The 21,295-nt window shown below is 43.7% G+C and overlaps 2 protein-coding genes across 7 annotated transcripts in view; one reads left to right on the forward strand and one right to left on the reverse strand.

Moving 5' to 3' along the window:
• Positions 1–2,298: 2,298 nt before the first annotated feature.
• Positions 2,299–7,096, reverse strand: THYN1 (thymocyte nuclear protein 1). Of its 2 annotated transcripts, none has more exons than XM_037842009.1 (8): positions 6,966–7,096; positions 6,684–6,796; positions 5,068–5,249; positions 4,220–4,288; positions 3,633–3,725; positions 3,192–3,287; positions 2,840–2,990; positions 2,299–2,505 (listed from the first exon to the last, which is right to left on the reverse strand). In XM_037842009.1, exons 2-8 carry the CDS (start codon positions 6,724–6,726, stop codon positions 2,459–2,461), a joined length of 681 nt encoding a protein of 226 aa, XP_037697937.1. In that variant the 5' UTR covers positions 6,727–6,796; positions 6,966–7,096; the 3' UTR covers positions 2,299–2,458. The 2 variants fall into 2 exon arrangements, with proteins under 2 accessions (XP_037697937.1, XP_037697938.1); XM_037842010.1 differs by having other exon boundaries at positions 6,972–7,064.
• A 77-nt stretch (positions 7,097–7,173) lies between these two features.
• ACAD8 (acyl-CoA dehydrogenase family member 8) overlaps positions 7,174–21,295 on the forward strand; it is a 29,761-nt gene continuing 15,639 nt past the window's right edge. For 2 of the 5 annotated variants that reach the window (XM_037842003.1, XM_037842004.1), the window contains exons 1-2: positions 7,174–7,314; positions 17,926–18,026. In XM_037842003.1, coding sequence (XP_037697931.1) covers positions 7,206–7,314; positions 17,926–18,026 — 210 coding nt within the window. In that variant the 5' untranslated portion in view covers positions 7,174–7,205. Of the gene's footprint in view, positions 7,315–7,345; positions 8,006–8,120; positions 8,383–14,481; positions 14,663–17,925; positions 18,027–21,295 lie in introns of those variants that run through there. The other 3 variants (XM_037842006.1, XM_037842008.1, XM_037842005.1) reach the window with 3 other exon arrangements.

The following is a 21,295-nucleotide window of genomic DNA, read 5'->3' on the forward strand; positions in this document are numbered from 1 at the left end:
CTATATATAACAACCATATTTGATACCAACTTGACTTCAATAGCATATACACAACACTGTTCCTCCTAACCCCGTCCTCCCTTTTCTTGTACTTGTCACAACTTTGTACATTGTATGTCCAAAACCATAGATTTACCATTACCTTTTATGTATCTGCAGTTTAGCACCTGTACAGAGTAAGTGGCATTACACCAAAAAATACAATTGTACTGGCATGTATATTCACCCAAATGGTTACCTTTACCAGAGATCTTTATTTTTTTTTATGCCGCTTTGAACCACTGTCAAGTTTCCTTTCCTTTCTTTTCAGTGTGAAGACCTCCCTTTAGCATTGCTTGTAGGGCAGGTCTAGTGGTGATGAACTACATCAGCTTTCTTCATCTGGGAATGTCTCAATGTCTCCTTCATTTTTGAAAGAAGGTCTCTCCAGATATAAAATTCTTGGCTAGCAATTGTTTTCTTTCAGCATTTTTAAGTATTTCAACCCACTGCATTCTTGCCACCATGATTTCTGATGAGAAATAGGTAGTTAATCTAATTGGGACTCCCTTGTATGTAACATGCTGCCTTTCTCTTTCAGCTTTCACAACTCTCTCCTTGTTGTTTGCATTTGACAGTTTAATCAGTATGTAATGATGCATATTTTTCTTCAAGCTTATACTGTTTGGTGTTCTCTGACTTCTTGGATGTGTTTTTTGCTACATTTGGGAAGTTTTCTGTTATTATTTCTTTGAATATTCTTTCTGCCTTTCTCTTTCTCCTCCTTCTGGGACTCCCATAATGCATATACTAATGTGCTTGATGGTGTCCCAAAAGTCTCTGAGGCTGTTTTTGCTTTTTACAATTCTTTTTACTTTCTGCTCCTCAGCCTGACTCATTTCAGTTGTCTTTGAGTTTGCAGATTCTTTGTTCTGCTAGCTCCAATCTGACAGTGAAACCGTCCTGGGAATTTTCCATTTCAGTTATTGTAGTCTTCAACTCCTGTAGTTCTGTTTGGTTCCTTTCTGAAATTTCTCTCTCTTTACTGAGATTTTCATATTGCTCGTTCATTATTTTCCTGATATACTTTAGTTCTTTTCCTGTATTTTCCTTCATCTCCTTGAACATTCTTAACATTTTTTAAAGGCTTTGTTCGTATGCCCACAATCTGGTATTCTTTGTTGATGTGTTCTGGATTTTTGGTTCTCCCTTTAGATGGGCCATGATTTCCTGTTTGTTTGTTTCTCTTGTTGCACACTGTACATTTTAATATCTTAAAATGTTAACTCCGGGATTTATTCCCTGAGATGCCCATTTCTTGAGTTTGTAACCAGTTGGTGAGATGACAGAAATTTCCTTGAATGCCAGGAGCTAACAATACCAAGCAAACCTAACCAAAAAACACCTTTCACCAACTTTGCAAATTGGCTCTGTGTTGGATAGTGTTTTCCATCAGAGTTCTGCACCCCCATCAGAAGATAAGCCCAAAGCAAATGCAAAGTATAGGGTCCTCTCTGTCTTTTTGGGGTCTGTGTCTTGTCCTGGGTTTGTGCTTGCTCATGGCTGTAGGAGTTCCCCTGTTTACAGGAGTTTGAATGCCCCCTCTACCTCCAAGAAAATAACCCTTTTTCCTCTCCTGGGTGTTCCACTGCAGGTCTTAAACAGATAAACCTTTGCCCCAGTCTGTCCACTGCAACTGTTTCTTACACCTCTTTAGTTGTCTCAAGCTGCTTTTACCTAGAAGGCAAAGTTGGGGTGGGGGTGGGGGGCATGCCAGCATGCCAGAGAGGAGTTTACCAAGTCAGTCTTTCCCAGCGAGAAGGCCAGGCAAATGCACCCCTTCAACTGCCCTCTGCAGCTCTGAGGGAACATACCATCTTTAAGTCTCCTCCACTGCCTTTTTTCGGGGTGGGTTGGAACAGTGGCTGCCCTCAGAGCTAGGCCCCCAGCAATCTGAAATAGCTAATCAAAAGTAATAATTAGCGATCAGCCCACCCCCCCACCCCACCCCTTCCCCACTCTAGATCCTGGTGAAGTGGATTTTTATGTACCTTTATGGCACCAGAAAGCTATGCCAGGGGCCAGATAACACTGCTAGCTACCATGAGTGGGAGATGGGTGATGGTAAGCACCATGTGGAGAATGCAGTTTACTGGTATTTGTGGTAATTTACCAGCCACTTCCTCTTGCTCTTCCCTGGAAGATGTACAATGTTCTCCTGGACTTGGAAGTTTTGAAATAGTTGATTCAAACATTTCCTGCTTCTTTGATAGTTGTAGACTGATTCCTGGAGATTCCTACCTCACCCTCTTCCCACAGTTCACTCAATGTTAACATTTTATTGGAAAAAGTACACAAAACCCACCTTTACACAAACCAACCCAGGTCAATCACAAGCAGATCTCCTCGCAACTTCTTCTGTCATATGAAAGCTTAACTTTGGAGGAATTCCTTGGCCATTCCAGCAGCACTGTTCCAATTAACTCGGTTCCTTTTCCTCCAGGCTCAAAATAAAATCAAACTCTTCTACCAAAACAGGGAAGAGAGAAGGGAAGAATTAGGTCTTATGTACCCTCTGAGCAGGGAAGTTATGGCAGACTCCAGTAGGGACTTCATGTATTACTTTGTAAGTCATTCTCAATTACTCAGAGGCATTCCAAAACCATTTATCGAGACCCCTGCAATATGCCAACTCCTGCCAGGTACTGGATACATGGTAATAGGGAACTCAGGACATGTTCCTTCCCTCATGGATGTTCAGGGGAGGATTGCAACTCCAAGAGGCTAAATTCTTTGTCCCAGTTTAGCCAGCAAGTAAATGGGCATTCATGGGGCTGCAAAGGAAAGGGCCCCCTCTTACCTTGGGTCAGGGGCTGAACTGAGAGTCTCTGCCGAGTGAAAAGAGCCATATTTTTTAAAGGGCCACCAGTGGCTTTGTGCGCTTGGTAGTGGGTTTTCAGCTCAGCCAGGGGAATGAAACGCTTCATCATTCGAGTGAACTGGACATCCACCTACATGACAACAGTGCGCGGAATATAAAGACAGGTTCAGCCAAATTCAGCCCCCATGTGTCTGTGGCATGCAGAAGGCCCCTGCAGACGGGACTAGTCACCAGTATTCTGTACTAGCCTCATCAGAGTAAGGCTGAGCCATGCACCGGTACCTAAAGATGCCCCCAGGTCCCTTCACGAAGTAAGGAGAATGGTTTTTACCATGGACCATTTGGGGTTGTCCTTTTTGCTGGATGGGTCATAATGGGGATTGTTTTTCTCAAACTGCGTGTGGTCCGGGTAGGCCTCCTTCACGATCTGAAACCAAAACAAAGTCTCCCGTCATCTGCCTGTACAGTCAGCTCCTGGTAATCCCCATGGAAATTACCCTTGGCCAATTTCTAATCCAACTTTTGGAGGTGCTACCATCAAGCCTGTGTTTGGGAGAGAGGGGGACCAAGGCTTAGAGATGAAGAGAAAGCTGGGGTAGTGGGATCTGAAGGCTATCACACAGGAAGGGGCCAGAGCAGCTTCTCCACATCCCTGTGACAGGAGAGATGGGGGAAGAATGCTTTTTTTTGTTACCACTATAAGCTGTACGCCTTCATTCTAGAGGTGTGAGTCTCTCCAGAGGAGGGGATTCCAACTACCTGTCCCGCTCACCTTCATCAGTCCTGCGATGCCTGGCTCTTTGCAGTTGCTGTGGTAGAAGAAGGCTTCTTCCTCCAGCTTCATAGCTCTTAGGAAGTTCCGGGCCTGTCCCAAGAGAGAAGAAACAAGCACTAGCCTCCTCACCAGCCCCAAACACTTTACAATGTTGACATTCATTTGTTCTACCACATATAAAAATATATTTGTACCTTTTATTACAATTGTTGAGCACCCTAGATTTCCCTGAGTTAACACAGTCCCAGTCTTTATCCTTCGCCTTTTGTTCTTATGTCCCACATGGTCCCAACCTTCCTCTTTCAACCATACTCACAGTCATTTTTTAATTTCCCCCAAATCATTAAGAAAGTCTGTCTCCTTTGCCCAGACACCCAGACTTGTACCGAGACAGTGGCTGGAACACAGGCCATTTGCAAACTGAATGCAGTTGTCAGAGTTACTGAGGTATTTTTAAATATGTTTTAAGTTGGGTTCTGGGCCAAAGTGACCTTGACTAAGAGGTTCTGCTACTGAGCGAGTCATGGGGATGAGGCCACCATTTATCCACCCTGGTCTCAGGTGTGCTGTTCCTTATCCCTCACCTGGTAGTTGCGAACACCATCCCAGCATGCTGTCTGCCTGGGCTGCGCTTTGAGATCCTCAATGCCGAACTAGCCAACGAGAAATGATTAACACTGTATGAAAGCAGGTCACTCCTTCCCCTCCACTCAGGTGGTACCGGCTAGTGTGGAAGTATGTCCTTTACTGGGAAGCAGCTTCAGAGCCAATTACAGTGCGCAAATACAAGTAAAACCTATGTAGTTTTGTCTTCCTTGCTGACTGGATTTATTGACAAGATAATGCAAACGATAAAGTAATGTGCTGGTTATTTGCATTTTACTTATTGAAGTATTATATATTCCTTTCTATAATCCTAATTATATTACACAAAATTGGTGTACATTCATTCCCTGAATGTATATTAACCATCAGCAGGGAGACATCTGAGAGTGTGGCAGGTAGCAAGAGAAAGCCAACTAGGGCTGAAATGTTGCCTACATCAGAGATTGATGAACTACAGCCTTCAGGCCAAATCCAGCCTGGTGCCAATTTTGTGAATAGTTCTACTAGAACACAAACATGCCCATTTTTTTAATGTACTGCCTATGGCTGCTTTCTCACTACAATGGCAGAGTTGAGTAGTTGCAACCGAAATTGTAAAACTGACAAGCCCCTAATAGTATCTGGGCCTGTAAGAACAAGTCTGACAACACCTGCCGTAGATAGAGGATTCACAAAACAACTGACAGTAATAAACTCTTCTACTTTTATTCATTTTTATTTTTCCCCACTTTTCAAAGATAAGCTGGTGATGTAATCCTGTGGTGTTCCATATTCACTTCTCATTTGAAAAATAACCTGAAGTAACAAGACAAGTACAGAGTCTCACCTTCACATCTACCCCTTTCTCTAGTCGGCTTTCCGGCTCTGACTTCATCAGCCAGTGGCTGCTTGCATTCTTCCCACAGTTGTTAGAGGCTGGAGTCTTCTGAGGGCTGGAGTTCTCCACTTTAGCCAGTGACTCACCTGGGTTCTCAGATTTGGGATGCTTTCCTGATGGGCCCTTCTTGTCTGCAACAGAAGAAGTGACAAGAAAAGACCTGTCGTGCTGGCAGACAGGTGGCACCCCATTGTGGATATCAGACCTGCATCTGTCAGTTAACTAGCTGTAGAACTTCAATCATTGAACTTTGGTTTCTTATCTATAAAAATGGGATAAGAACACCTACCCTACAGAGTGAGTATTAAGGATTAAATAAAGGTCCTAGCAGAGTGCCTAGCATATATTAGGTAGTTGATAAATGTGGTTTTCCTTCCTTGCTTTCTCCTCCGTGCCTTTGCTCAGGTTATTCTCTCCAGTGAGGAAAGTGAGCACCTACTCCATAAATTTGAGGATTAAATGAGACAATTCACGCAAAGGGCTCAGAACAGTGCCTGGCATTATAATAAATGCTCAATAAATGTTAGCCATTATCAGCATCATCTCCTATATCTTTGTTCCTTGTTCACTGTGCCTCAGCTTCACTGGCCTGCTTCCTTTCTGCTCCTTGAAGATGAGAAGAGGTGTTGGAAAAACAGATCATTCAGGACCTTGTAGGTACAGTAAAGAGTGGATTTTATTCTAAGAGAATCAGAAAATGTGCTTGGAGCATGGTAGGCACTCAGCAGCTAATAGCTGTTCTTACTACAGGCCCTATATAGGCTCCGTAAGTTACCCTCACCCTACACAACCTGTGAGACTTCTATTCTTCATCTGGAAAATGTGCCTCAGCCAGACCACACATCCAGTAAACAGCAAAATCCACTTAGTGGATCGGGTGGACTGCCTCTGGATAGGGTCTAAGCTTCTACCCATTCATCATTAAGTGTCACGCACGCATGTGGAACAGGCACACCCTCCTGGCTGATTTCCTGGTGGTCCCGTAATAACAGGCACACTGTCAACACCACCTGGGTTGTTAAATAACTACAACTTGTTGCAATCTGAAACCCTGGCCATTCCATGACGTGGTCATTTTTCTGCCTTTACCTGCTTTGCTCCTGCCCTTCGCCCCTGTGAACATAAAAAGACCTCACATTTTTTGAATACCAAAACTTGGCCTGTGTAAAGCCTTCCCATTCTTTAAGGCTGAAATCAAATTCTCCTTCCTTCCCAAGGCCTTCCCTGATTCCCCTCTCCTCCGTGCTCCTAACGATCCCGTTTCCCGGCCCCTTTTTCACTTGTATGTTTGCATTTTCCCTCGAGGAGGAACTTTATATCCTTTACATCAGTACCCGCCACCCTGCATTGCGAGTGTTCTCCGTGTGCTCAACAGAGAGCGGTTTCTTAAATAAACAAGCAGAAGGGACAGGTGGAGGTGGAGGCGAGGAGACGCCGGTTGGGAAAGTAAAGGCGAAAATGGAGGGCGAGCTGGAGCAGGGGATGAAAGACAACCAACAAGCGGGAAAAGGAAAGCGCACTGTATCCAACGGGCCCCGAGGAGACGTCCTTGTGGAGCCGCTCACCTGGGTCCGCAGGCCCGGCCTGCCTTTTCCGGGGTCGCGGCATGGCCTCCCTGCAGGACGGGGAGGGGGATCCCACCGAGAGGGAGAAGAGGCAACTCTGCCTTCCCGGAAACCTGCGCAGGACGAGATGAAAACGACGATGACTCTCCAGGGTCTGCGCCCCGGGGGACTTTTGCGTAGAACACAGGCACGTGTGCTTAGACCCCTCCAACCCCTCCGCTCGTTGGCTTCGCCCATCCTCCCCTCTCACACCACCTGCTTTAACCTCTCCTCCGCTCTTACCCTGACCTTGCGTTTCTACGTTGACGGTCCTCCCACCGCGCGGCCCACCACTCCGCAAACACCCCAGCAGCCCACAGCCCGCAGCGCCGGGGACGTCTGGGAGTTGTAGTCTCGGCTCCTCCCGCGGACCTAGGCTCGGTGCCGGCCGGGCTGGGAAGAACTGCAACCCCCAGAGTGCAACGGGGTGGTCGGGCCGCCAAGGTCTAGGGCGCGATCGCTCGGCGGGGGTAGATCGCCACCATGCTGCGGGGCGGTTGTCGGCGCTTTGGCGCTCCGCTGGTCTGCCTGCGCGGTGCTCTGCGGACCCCCGCCGGGACGGGCCGCCGGGGCCTGGGTTCCTGCATCGACCGTAAGGCTCGCTCCGGACGGTGCGGGGCTGCAGCCCCCGTGCCCGGCCCCGCGCCGTCTGCGCCCGGGCTCCTCTGCCTGCGGAGCGTTCACTTTTGTGCCCCGGCCTGGGGCCCCTGTCGGCGGAACGCGCCCTTTACGCCCGGAGTCCCCTGTCCGCTGAGCGCGCTCTTTGCGCCCGGAGTCCCTTGTCCGCGGAGCGCACCGTTTGCGCCCCGAGTTTCCAGACCGCGGAGCGCCTCCTTTGCGGGCGGGTCCCGTCTGTCCAGTCTCCCCGGGCAGTCACCCGGCCAAACCCCGTGTCGTGCCCACAGAGCACCCCCTTTCCGCCCGCGGGTTCCCAGGCCCGGCCCGTGTCCTCGCCCGCTGTCACTTCTCGGTCTCTGGTCTGTGTTTTGCACTCCTCTGCGTCGGCTACCCAAGCTCCTCTGGCTGCCCACTAACATCTGGGCATGCGAGGGGAAGACTTGCCCTCTGAGACGTGTACCCGAGTTCCCGCGTTAGTGACAGCCCGGTGGTCCCCCCCGCGCCGGTAGAGAGTCACCTGCCAACCCGGAGGGGGCTTTCTGAAGAGAAACTGAGACGCGGAACGACTTTGATGCCATACAGATTCATACTTGTTACTGATGCTATTCATAATTATCTTCCTTAAATTTGGTTTACTTTATGAACCTCTTGGAGTATCACGCTTCGTAAGTTTGTTTATGAATAACATAACTTTTTGTGTCACTGCTACTTTATGACGTATATTCTGTTGCTGTCCCCATTCAGATAAGGAAATGGATGCTTGGAGAAATGAAGGCACTTGAGGCTTTGTTCTTTTGTTTGTTTGTTTAATCGTAACAATTATTGGTCATAAAAGTGATAATTCTTACTACCTGTTTGATAATAAGGAAATATGGTAGTGACAGATGAGCAAAAGCTAGGGATTATAAAAGAGGATTGTTCACAAATACAGCTTTTTTAACTTTACTCCTGTAACTCTAAAAACACCCTTACTGTTGCAAATGGGAAACTGCCAGGGATTACAGGCCTAAGTGTCTTCAGGAGCTTGGCAGATACTTTGCATGTGAGTATGGCTGGGGACCTAGCCAGTTTGGAACTTCTTTGTTAAGCGCCTAACCACTTTAGTCCTTCTGAAACAATTTTTACTTTATTTTAGATAAATGACAGTTTTCTTTATAGCAGACTAGTCTATCAATGCCTTGGCTTGATACCCAGATCTTCAGGTTCACTAAGGTGTAGGGTAATGTTTCTCCATGTCCCCAAACTCCTTCAATAGGTGCTGCTCTGTTCTGTCATTTACAATTTGGTTAACAAGGTCACTCTTGTTATAGCAAAGCAGCTTAGGAATTTTTCATATTTAACTTATCTGTTAAATATGAATTTCTGGTAGACCTGTAATCAATATAAAATGATTAATGAAATATTTGTTTTTTCACATAAAGTCTTTGAAATCCGGTGTGTATTTTACCCTTACAACACATCTCAGTTTCACTAGTGAGATTTCTGGGGCTCAGTAACCGCATGTGGCTGGTGGCTGCTGTGTTGGGCAAGACAGATTTTGAACATTTCCATCAGCACAGAAAGTTCTAGTGCACAGCACAGCTTCAAGTTGTTTTGGTAATTAGATCTATATATCCTGGCTGCCCATTGCTTTCAACTTAATAATTTTTACCTTCAGAATTTACCTGAATAATTTCTCTGTCATCTTTGGGTAAGAGGAGTGAAATTCATTGAACACCCCCAAACTCCTTTTCATAGTGCTTTATTCATGGAAGACAGATTAGAGCTCATTTAATCTAATTTCCTAATTTTACAGTTGAGAAAGTTTGTTCAATATCTGGCACAGTCCCCTTGTTTTGCGGATAAGGATTCTGAGCTTTAGAGAGCCGTACAATTCATCCTTTCAGAACCAGAGCTCAAAAGCCTGATTCCTCATCCACTGCTCTTTCAGGACAATTTGCTGCTGCTCCCCAAACATTCCTTGATGTTTGTTCCATTGTTCTCAAATGGAACAGTTGATTCCCTACTTCGAGTTAGGGTTCTACCTTGGATGCATTTGAAGAAACTTCCGTTATTTAGAGTTCTTTTTCTTTTCCTTAAGTTGCTATATCAGAAGGCTCTCGTAATCTCATTTTGGCCCATTTTCTATTTCTCTTTTCCTTCTTAGTGTGTGTGTGTTGGCTTCTTATATTCTGCCAGTAATTCTGGCAAAATTCATGAGGCCTGGTTTTTGTTCTGTGGTGGGTTTTTTGTTTGCTTGTTTGTTTGTTTTGTATTTATAGTGCATTATTTCTGGGAATTTAGGTATTTTTATTTAGTCATCATGGTTTCCTGTGTATAATTTACCTTTTAACTTTGCCTTTTCCACTTTTTCTCCCCCAAGCAATATTCTCAGGGTTTTTTTTTTTTTAATTCCCTTTTCTAAAATTGACGTGATATTTGTTATTTTTTATTTTTTTATCTTCATTTTATTGAGATATATTCACATACCACGCAGTCATACAAAACAAATCGTACTTTCGATTGTTTACAGTACCATTACATAGATGTACATTCATCACCTAAATCAATCCCTGACACCTTCATTAGCACACACACAAAAATAACAAGAATAATAATTAGAGTGAAAAAGAGCAATTGAAGTAAAAAAGAGCACTGGGTACCTTTGTCTGTTTCCTTCCCCTATTTTTTTACTCATCCATCCATAAACTAGACAAAGTGGAGTGTGGTCCTTATGGCTTTCCCAATCCCATTGTCACCCCTCATAAGCTACATTTTTATACAACTGTCTTCCAGATTCATGGGTTCTGGGTTGTAGTTTGATAGTTTCAGGTATCCACCACCAGCTACCCCAATTCTTTAGAGATATTTGTTATTAATCAAAAAAAGGTGTGATTGAATTATGTTGTGCTTGCTTATACATGATTTGTCAAACTATCTTCTGTTATCTACTTAGGATGGAATTCAAATCTATTTCTTGGATTGATTCCTTGAACTGCTTGTTTTAGGAAGTAGCCATTTATTCTGTGGAATATTAATAACCATTACCATTTAGTGAGCTCTTGCTGGGACTGAAATTTTGTAGCAGTTCTCTTTCTACAGTAGCGTTATTACTGTTATGTCATCCTTCGTAACCCCAGCATTGGTACATGGTAACATGGTAAATAGTAAAATATTCCTTTGTGCCATGGTTTATGTTAGGTTTTTTGACCAGGAAGAGAAGAGACCAGAGCTCAATTGGAAAAAGGTTTTATTTATGTGTAGGTGGGCTGAAGCCTGAGAAATGGCAACAGCCCGGAACAAAGGTGGGAGTAGTTTTATAGCTTTTGGGGACGCGGGTTGGGGGAATAATTGTTGGTGGGTAAGATAGAGAAGTAAGGATTTGAGTCAGGGGATTGAGTTGATGTCAAGGTAAGATAAGGAGTTGGCATCAGGGGTGTGCAGGGTAAGATAAGGAGTTGACATCAGGGAGATTATTACATTACGGAAAATGATTCTGTTCTTGCTCAGACTGCTGTGTTAGCTAAGAGTGGGTTTTATGTAAACAATTATGCCTTGTGGGAGAGCTTCTAAGGGTGTGTTGTGTAAGTGTTGGGGGTGGGGAGTTTTGCCTAACAGTCTAAAGGCAGTAATTTTGCAGGATTGTTGGGATAAACGGCCTGATGCCTCGTCAGGGAGCCACGAATTGTTTAGCCTTACCCATATTCCTGAGTCATACCCCCCATACGTTTCTGCTCTGAGCTTCTTGAGGTAGCCTAATGTTTAATCCTCATAACTCTTCATCTCTGATTTCTGGTTTTTGAAAGTCCCAGTCACATCGCCAGCAGTTGCTCTCACCTGGAGAGACCGTGTGTAGCTGTTAAGCAAGGATGTAAATCATGGCCGTAAACCATGGCCGTGCGTGTGAGCCCACAGTCTTCCTTTTCCAGTCTATATCACCACCCCTCTATTGCTGACAGGGTGACGCAGGAATGAGACACGGACACAAAGCTAAGAATTAAGGGAGCAGGGGGCCCACTTGCATCTCGTGCTAAGTGGATGACATTGCAGCCTTGCTCCAGCTAGTTATTTCAGGAGATCAGATGTATCCAATCTAGGTTTACGATAATGGTAGTCACAAGACACGCCTCTTTCCAGGGCGGGCCTGCATGGCATTCTATGCAGGCCTGCAGCTCAGCATTCCAAGCCACCACCCCAGATATGCCTCAGGCAACATGGAAGACTCAGTTTCCCACATATCCCCCTTTTTATTTTAGCTGCTGGCCAGATCTCTGTCTGCCACTTGGGCTCCGATCTGAGCCAGGCGTGGGAAACAAAGTAGCCACGGGGGCAGGAGACCTCCCTTAAAAAGGGGTGAGGGTTCAGACCCTCACAAAGCTGGGGGGGTGAGGTTCTGTGCCCCACCTTTGTTGGCCCCCAAGTTTTCTCCTGATGGCCCCTCTGCGACTGTGCCTGTCTTAGGTTGTTCCTTCCCTGAGGAATCTTACCCGTCTTTGGCTAACCAGCCATCCTCCGGGGCCATACAGGGTGATGTAAGGGAGGGGCAACGCCCCCCAAGAGGGTTAGTTTTGTCTCCTTGACAGCCTATGCCCCGTGGCCTCCATGCCCAACAATGGTTTGGACCCAGGCAGCCAAAATGAGGAGGGAAAACTGAACGAACTGTTGCCTTGTTGCAGCAATGGGGGGTTAGGAATATAAGCCCAATAGGTATAATTTTCAGAATGAGCACATGCCGGAGATATAATTTCTTTATCTGCCCCCAAGTTGTATGTCGGGCTTCCCTAGTTTGGGCTGTTGGCCCGATCACTGTTGTCTTCAGTGTCATACCCTGGAACTGCATCACTGGTGGCTCGACGTCCCATAGGAATTCTCTTTTCTTTGCTGGGTTCATGGTATGGCTTCAGTCATCGGGTGGGTATCCAAAGTGGTGCTCGTCCATCACCTGGGGAAACACAAGCATAACCTCTTCCCCATGTTAATAAAGTACCCATTGTCCATTCATTAGTTAGCATGTCCTTCCACCATATAGGAGGTGCTTTCTGGAAATAATGTTTCAATGTTGTCTTTTCAGCTGGAAAATGTCGTTCTGCGGCAGTGCCACCCAGTTTTTCATAAAAATTTAGAAAATTTAAAGTAAATAAAGCTTTTGATAATCGTTCAGGGGGAGTTCCATCATCTCCCCCTTTTTGTTTTGTTAACATAGTTTTTAAAGTATGATGGGCATGCTCAACAATAGCTTGTCCTTGAGGATTATAAGGAATACCAGTGGTATGACAAATGCCCCAAGTCGTAGTAAAAGTAGCAAATTTTGCAGATGTATAGGCTGGGCCATTATCGGTTTTTAAAGCATGGGGCAAGCCCATAGAGGCAAAACAGGGAAAAAGGTGAGTACGAACATGTCGAAATGTTTCACCGGTTTGTGCTGTGGCCCAAAGAAAGCCAGAGTACATGTCAATGCTGACATGAACAGTGGCTAAGCGGCCAAAGGAAGGGATATGAGTAACATCCATTTGCCATAAATCATTAGGGGCTAGACCACGAGGGTTAACACCAGGATCCTGCGAAGGTGGAGCAGTAAGCAGTTGACAATTAGGACAAGAAGAAACAATATCTTTAGCTTGTTTTCTAGTAAGGGAAAATTGAGTCATGAGTCCTTGCACATTAAGATGAGTAAGCGAGTGAAAATGAGAAGCTTCTGAAATAACAGGCAGTAATAATTTATCCGCAGCAGCATTGCCAGCTGCTAAAGGGCCTGGGAGGTTGGTATGGGAACGAATATGGGTAATATAAAAAGGAGATACACGAGCAGGAATAGCTGATTGTAGCTTAAGAAAAAGGTTAAATAAACAAGGAGGCAACTGTTGCTTAATGGATGCTGTTTCAAGTTTTACTAACTACATGAACAACATAGGCAGAATCAGATAAAATATTAACAGCCTCAGAAAAATCTGTTAAGACAGCTATTACAGCAGCCAGTTCAGCTTGCTGGGCAGAGAAATGAGGAAGATCTAAAACTTTGGACTTAGGGCCAGTATAGGCAGCTCGACCTTTAGATGACCTATCAGTAAAAACAATGGGAGCATTGATTAAAGGCTCACAAGAAGTATACTTAGGCAGTATCCATTGTGTACGTTTAATGAACTGGAAAAGATCATTTTTGGATAATGATTATCCACCTGGCCAACATAGTCAGCTAGAGCAATTTGCCAGGCTAGATGTTGTTGCAAAATAACTGAGAGTTCTTTAGCAGTTATAGGGAGCACAATTAAAGAAGGTCAAAACCATTGAGTTGTTTTGCCTTTTTTCTGGCTTGAGCAACTAAAGTAGCTAAGAGATCTAGATAAGGGGAAATGGATTTTACAGAAGAATTGGGCAAGAAGATTCATTCTACAAGTTTATCATTTTGCAAAAGCAAGCCTGTGGGGGATTTGGGAGTGGAAAAGATAAGTAGAGATAAAGGTTGTGTAGGATCAACAGGGGATATCTGAGCTTGTTGAACTTTAGCTTCCACTAATTGTAATTCCTTCTCTGCAGCTGAAGTTAAAGATCTAGGGCTGTTTAATTTAGAATCTCCACAAAGGAGAGAAAATAGGTTGGAAAGCTCATAGTTAGCTATACCTACTTTGGGGCGAAGCCAATTAATATCCCCTAGTAGTTTTTGTAAATCATTTAAGGTGGTAACAGCATCTCTGCGGAGTTGTACTTTTTGGGGTTGAATTGTAAGTCTACTGATACTAGAACCCAAATACTGTACAGGTAAAGTACGTTGCACTTTGTCAGTAGCAATATGCAATCCTACATTCTGTAAAGCTTTTTGAACAGCATAGAACAAAGCTTCTACTTCAGTCTCCTGAGGTGCAGAGCACAAAATATCATCCATATAATGGATTATATAAGCTTTAGGAAAATTTAAATAGACAGGCTGTAAAGCACGGTCGACATAATATTGACATATTGTAGGACTATTTAGCATACCTTGTGGTAAGACCTTCCACTGATATCGTTTAGAAGGGGTTTTATTGTTAAGGGACAAAATAGTAAAAGCAAATTTTTCCTTATCTTGATCAGCTAAAGGGATGGAAAAGAAAGTGTCTTTAATATCAATGACCACTAAAGCCCAGTTTTCAGGAATCATGCTAGGATTGGGGAACCCAGGTTGTAAAGGTTCCGTGGGCTGAATGACAGCATGATTTATTTTTAAAGTGACCACATTCTTTTCTTTTTCACAGGAAAAGCATTTTCCTGGGAAACGAGAGCCAACTCTCAAATTATCCTTGGCTTGAACCATCATTTCTGCTTTATAACCTTCAGTCCCAATATCTTGGCATAAACGAATATAGCCAGTAAGATCAGCTTTACCTTTAAATGGGGCAATGGCTCGTTGACAATCTTTATTAGCGTTTTCATATGCTAGCAGCTGCAAAATAGTATCGGCAGCCTCTGAATTAGTAATCTGCCGGTGTATTGCCTCTTGGAGCCGGGCAATGAAATCTGGATATGATTCTTTTGGCCCTTGTAAAACCTTTTGAAAGGATTGTGCAGCTTTACCCTTAGCTTCAGTTTTGTTCCAAGCTTGCAAACAACAACGGCGAATCTGCTCGATTGCCTGATCATTATAAACAGACTGATTTTCAACAGTGGAATAAGCTCCTTGGCCCAGTAATTGATCTAAATTTATATTTACTTTCTGTTGCCGATTATGTGCAGCCTGTCGTTCTGCATGCTCAGTCCACCAGGTCCTAAATTGTAGATATTCTCCTGGGCTAAGGACTGTACGGGCTAATGTGGTCCAGTCTATGGGAATTAGACGAGAACCTTCAGCTAAACTTTGCAATATGCCAACTGAAAAAGGGGAATGAACCCCATACGTTTGTACAGCTTTTTTCAATTCTTTAAGAACTGCAAATGGGACATGCTCATGGAAGTAAGTATAAACTCCATCAGGATAATTAGCGTCTTGTCCAGGAGGCACTTCCTCACGAACCGTAACAGGGAAGGCAACAGGACAACATATGGCCTCTAAATCTCCTTGCTGCCTGGCTTCTGCCAGACCCTGCTGTATGCTAGAGAGGCCGGGCTACAGCTATGTGCAGGAAGAGGCGGCGGAGGCGGCGGGGGCCATTCCTCCCAGCAAGGCGCAGGAGGTTTGGGGCATTGACAAGAATAAAATACTGGATCTTTTTTACCCTTATCATCCTCAGATGATAAGGACCAGTATTGTCATCAGACTCATATTTTTCCTCCTCATCATCAGTTTTTAAAGTTTTAAGAACTGACTTAATTAAAGACCATGTAGACCAAATAGTAACAGGTAAATCAACTCCTTGCATATGTTTTTGTTTCAGTTCCTTACTACCTGCTCCCAGTCATGCAGTTCAAGGGAGCCAAGGGTAGGGAACCAAGAGCAGTATTTTTCAATAACCTGTAGCAATTCTAAGATTTCTGACTCCCCTACCTTGACACCGCTGGCCCGCAGCAGCTGCCATAAGAGGGAAATACAGAAAACATATTTATTGTGTCCTTCAACATTACCCATTACCCTGCTTATAATGCTCGGGAGTCGTTCTACAATGGAACGCATACAAACACGGCCATCACCTCCACCCGAGTTCCAGCGCCGCTGTACCTCCTTCGTTCAAGCGATTCTTCTGTCAGGAACCAGGTCCGGTTCTTGAGTCCCTGTTCGGGCGCCACTTATTGCTGACAGGGCGATGCAGGAATGAGACACGGACACAAAGCTAAGAATTAAGGGAGCAGGGGGCCCACTTGCATCTCTTGCTAAGTGGACGACAATGCAGCCTTGCTCCAGCTAGTTATTTCAGAAGAGCAGATGTATCCAATCTAGGTTTACGATAATGGTAGTCACAAGACACGCCTCTTTCCAGGGCGGGCCTGCATGGCATTCTATGCAGGCCTGCGGCTCAGCATTCCAAGCCACCACCCCAGATATGCCTCAGGCAACATGGAAGACTCAGTTTCCCACACCCCTCAGTGACCAAAGTTTCAGCACTGAGGGATGGTGCTTTGGGGGTAGCACAGAGCCCCCTGCATGTCATTTCTCCACGTTAACATTTTCATAGCCCCCACAGTCACCTCAGGGTTTCAGTGTACCTCCAAGGGTGGGTAAACACTCCCGCGACAGACGGCTGTACTAAGAGGCAACAGAAGAGGCATAAATGCAAGCAATTTAAGTCTGATTTTCCCTGTGTGGGCTTCTAGGATTGTGGTTCTGTGTTGTCTGAACTCTGCAGCAGCCTTTCTCTGTGGTGGTGCCTTTCATTGGAGCTTTGCCTGCCTTCCTTACTCTTAGCTGTGGCCTGCTCCACCTGGAAGTCAGCATCACCTTGCAAAAGATGCAGCTGTCATAGTCTTCACTTGACTAAGTAGCTGTCCCTGCTTTCCAGTGCCATCCTGCCTTGCTGTGCAGGCTCTGAGAAAGTAGATAAAAATTAAATCCTGTGTTTGTGCCACTGAAAGACCTGGCTGTTTAAAGTGCATTTGAAACGCAATGATCCTTTGAATTGCAGTCACTATTTTATAGATAGGCCTGATAAAAGTGCTCTGCTAGTTTGAACTTTTGCAAATTGTTTAAAACTTCTCCCGGTGGATCCACACTATCTGCCTGTCAGTGTCACTCTATCAAGTCATCATTCTTAGTATTTGAGACCTAGAAGTGAAGGAATTACCCAAATTTTCTATCATAGAAATTAGGATAGAAAACTTTAGTCTAAACATTCTGACTCTAAGATTTAGTAATGCCGTAATTTACTAAATCTTAGTAAAACTAAGATCACTAAGTTACTAAGATTTAGTAATGCCGTAACCATATTTTCAACACTGGAAGACTTTCTTCATCATGCATATTATCAGTGAATGTCTTGCCAAGTGCATGGCCTTATTGTAGGATCTTTTCTTTAATTTCAAAAGTAAATCAAATTACACATAGCCTACTTTCCAGTTGATCTTCTAAAATAAAAATGTTGATGCAAATAGATAAAAGATATGCATATGTAGGGTCAGAGTTTTCCAAGATACCAGTACAGAATAGATAGGACATCCCAAAGGGAAAAAGAAAGATTTACCATAACTTGAGGGTCCATGTGTGTTTATTATTGTTTAATGTGGATTTCTGAGGAGGAAGAGATAAAGAAGAATATTGAAAGAATGAGCTAGAAGGTAAATGAGGTCAGCCAGACAAGCAGGAGTAAAGGAAGAAGGAAAAAGGCGACTGTTTGACCAGCTTCTTGACCCACCCTGTCCACTGTGTTCTCTGTGATCCTCTCTGCCTCCAACTTCTGCTTCGTTCTTATGCTGAGTCCTCTACCTCTCAGGGGCTGCAACTTTTTAATTAAGTGGCCAGGGGTAAGAAATCTGGAAGGTCACCACACTGTCCCACATTGATCTGCGTGTATTGCTACAGCTGTCACCTCCATCCGAGAAACCAATATTGGGTCATGGGTCATGCCAGTCTCCTGCTGGGACAGGCTCTCCTGTGTAGGGGAGGTGCCCCAAGAGGTCTGCTGCTGTAGCTCTGTAGTGCTTCTTGTTTGCAGTACTCTTCCCTGCCCACCACCCTGGAACTGAGTGTGTGCAATTCTACCCACAGCTTCCATGGGACTAAATGAAGAGCAGAAAGAATTTCAGAAAGTGGCCTTTGACTTTGCTGCCCGGGAGATGGCTCCAAACATGGCCGAGTGGGACCAGAAGGTACAAGTTTTGCTTTTTGCTAGGTGTTCCACCAGATGCCTCACCCTTACATTTACCTCCTCATTGTCCTAACTTGTTCAGTGTTTCTTCTCTGTATACCAGCTCTTACTGCAAGTGAAGTCGTGGGTTTCGGATCACCCCTTTCATACAAACCTTGCTTATCATCTCATAGATAGCTTTTTTTTTTTCAATTGAGCAAAGAATTTTTTTAAATGCAATTTTATTGAGATATATTCACACACCATATAATCCATCCAAAGTATACAGTCAGTGGCTCTTAGTATTATCGTATAATTGTGCATTTATCACCACAGTCAATTTTGGAACATTTTCATTACTCCAAAATAAAGAAAATAAAATAAAAATTTTAAAGAACACCCAAAATATCCCTTATATATCCCAAAATATCCCTTACCCCCATTATTTGTATTTTTTTGTCTTTATTTTATTACTCATCTGCCCATACACTGGATAAAGGGGATGTCAGTCACAAGGTTTTCACAATCACCCAGTCCCATGATAAAAGCTATATAGTTCCACAATCATCATCAAGAATCAAGGCTACCGGATTACAGTTCAGCAAATCCAGTTAATACCTTCTAGCTATTCTAATTCACTAGAAACTAAAAAGGATTATATAATACATAAGAATAATCTCCAGAATGACCTCTCAGTCTATTTGAAATCTCTTAGCCACTGAAACTTTATTTTGTTTATTTCTTTTCCCCCTTTTGGTCAAGAAGGCTTTCTCAATCCCACAATGCTGGGTCCAGGCTCATCCCTGGGAGTCATGACCCATGTTGCCAGGGAAATTTACACCCCTGGGAGTCAGGTCCCACGTACAGGGGGAGGGCAGTGAGTTTACCTTCAGAGTCAGCTTAAGACGAAACCACATCTGAGCAACAAAAGGGCTTCTCTGGGTGTGACTCTTAGGCGTAATTATTAGTAGGCTTAGCTTCTCCTTAGCAGGAATAAGTTTCATAAGGGTAAGCCCCAAGACTAAGGGTTGGCCTATTAAATTCTTAGGCCCCAGTGCTTGTGAGAATATCAGTAATTACCCAGGTGGGGAAGCTGAATGTTTCTACATTTTCCCCCAATCCCTCAAGGGGACTCTGCAAATATTTTCTTATTTTCTGCCCCAAATACTATGGGATGTATCGGGGTATTACATTAACCTGTACAGAATAACAAAATCTCATTCCCTATTCTAGGTTGCATGTAATTATGTTGTTTAAATATACTGACCAAACAGGTTAAATTAGATAGTGTGCTACAGAGAATATAAATTTTGTACCAAATAAGCATCTCTTAAATAACAGTTAAAACTCAGGAATAGATGCAACTGGTGTAAGAGCTTACAATCTGGGAACCTTTACAATAAGCCTTTCCCTGATAACTTGTACTTTCAAATTCAATTCTCAGCATTTGCTCATTAAAGTTTATATTAGGGAGGCCTTACAGTATTTGTCCTTTTGTTTCTGGCTTGTTTCATTCAACATATTGTCCTCAAGGTTGATTCACCTAGTTGCATGCCTCATAACATCATTCCTTCTTACAGCCACTCCGTTGTATCTATACACCACAGTTCACCCTTCTGTTCACCCATCAATGGACCCTTTGGCCACCTCCATCCATTGCAGTTTGTGACTACTGCTGCCATAAACACCAGTGTGCAAATGCCTATTTGCGTCCCTGCTTTTAGTTCTTCTAAGAATATACCTAATAATGGGGATGCAGGATCATATGGCAACCCTATGCTTAGCCTCTTGTGGAACCACCACACTGCCCTGCACAGGGGCTGCATCATTCTACTTCCCCACCAACAGTGAATGGGTACATTCCTCTCACCACATTTTCTCCAGCATTTGTGTCTTTCTGTTTATGTTTTAAACAGTCTTATTCACATACTGTTCTGGTTTCCTAATGCTGCCACTTTGCAAAACACCAGAAATGGATTGGCTTTTATAAAGGGGATTTATTTGGTTACAAAGCTCCAGTCTGAAGGCCATGAAAATATCCAAATTAAGGCATCAACACAAGTATACCATCACTGAAGGAAGGCCAATGGTGTCCAGGAAACCTCTGTTAGCTGGGAAGGCATGTGGCTGGTGTCTGCTTATCCCTGGTTATGTTCTGCAACTCTCTCAGCTCCTGTGTGTTCTTTAAAATGTTGCGTTTGGGATGTTTTGTCCTCTCTTAGCTTCTCTGGAGCAAACTCTGGGCTAGCATAAGTCTGCTTTCAATGGCCATCTCTAAAATGTCTCTCTCAGTTGCTCTCCAAAATGTCACTCACAGCTGCTCTGCTCTGAGTTCCTTCTATTTGTCAGCTCTTTTATATGGCCCCAGTGATTTAATTTAGACCCCTCCTGAATGGGTGGGATAACACCTCCATGGAAATAACTCAATCAAAAGTCTTACCCACAGTTGATTGTGGATAACACTCAATCAAAGGATTCCAACCTAATCAACACTTACACATGTTCCCCCACAAGATTGCATTAAAGAACATGGTGTTTTGGAGGACATAATATGTCCAAACTGGCACACACACCATACAGTGCATCCTAAGTGAACAGTCAGTAGCTCCCAGTATAATCACATAATTATATGTTCACCACCACAATCTGTATGAGAACATTTCCATTTCTTCCACAAAGAAAGAAGAAGAGGAAAAAATTAAAGAATAAAGAATAAAAAAAGTAGGAGAAACACTGCCACCAACATCCCCCTCTATTGACATTTAGCTTTGGTATATTGCCTTCGTTACAATTAATGGAAGCATATTACAGTGTTACTGTTGACTATAGACCCTAGTTTGCATTGATTGTATTTTTTTCTGTATACCATCCCATTTTCAACACCTTGCAAGGTTGACATTCATTTGTTCTCCCTCTTTTAAAAACATTCTTATATTTTTACATTTAATCACCATCATTGGCCAACTCTAGGTTTCACTAAGTTATACAGTCCCAGTCCTTATCTTCTAGTTTTTCATTCTGGTGTCATACATGCCTTCCTCTTTCAACCATGCTCACACTCAGCTTTGTTCATTATACTTACAAGGTTGTGCTACCATCAGATAGTATTGTGCTATCCATTTCTGGATCTATACAGTCAATCTGTTGAACATTCTGTATTCCTTCAGCATCAAATGCCCAATATCTACCCTCTTTCTATCTTCTCATAACCTGTGTTCTCAAGTTTAATTCTCAGAGTTTGCTCATTATGGTTAGTTCATATTAGTGAGACCATACAGTATTTGTCCTTTT

The sequence above is a fragment of the Choloepus didactylus genome, chromosome 6 (assembly GCF_015220235.1).
Source record: "Choloepus didactylus isolate mChoDid1 chromosome 6, mChoDid1.pri, whole genome shotgun sequence".
NCBI lineage: Eukaryota > Metazoa > Chordata > Mammalia > Pilosa > Megalonychidae > Choloepus > Choloepus didactylus.

Coding starts and splice junctions, on each gene's coding strand:
- THYN1 (XM_037842009.1), bottom strand. CDS start 6,726: ATGCCGCGACCCCGGAAAAGGCAGGCCGGGCCTGCGGACCCAG. Junction 3,288..3,632: donor GCATCGCAGGACTGATGAAG/GTGAGCGGGACA, acceptor TTTTGGTTTCAG/ATCGTGAAGGAGGCCTACCC. Junction 2,991..3,191: donor ACAACCCCAAATGGTCCATG/GTAAAAACCATT, acceptor GTTGTCATGTAG/GTGGATGTCCAGTTCACTCG.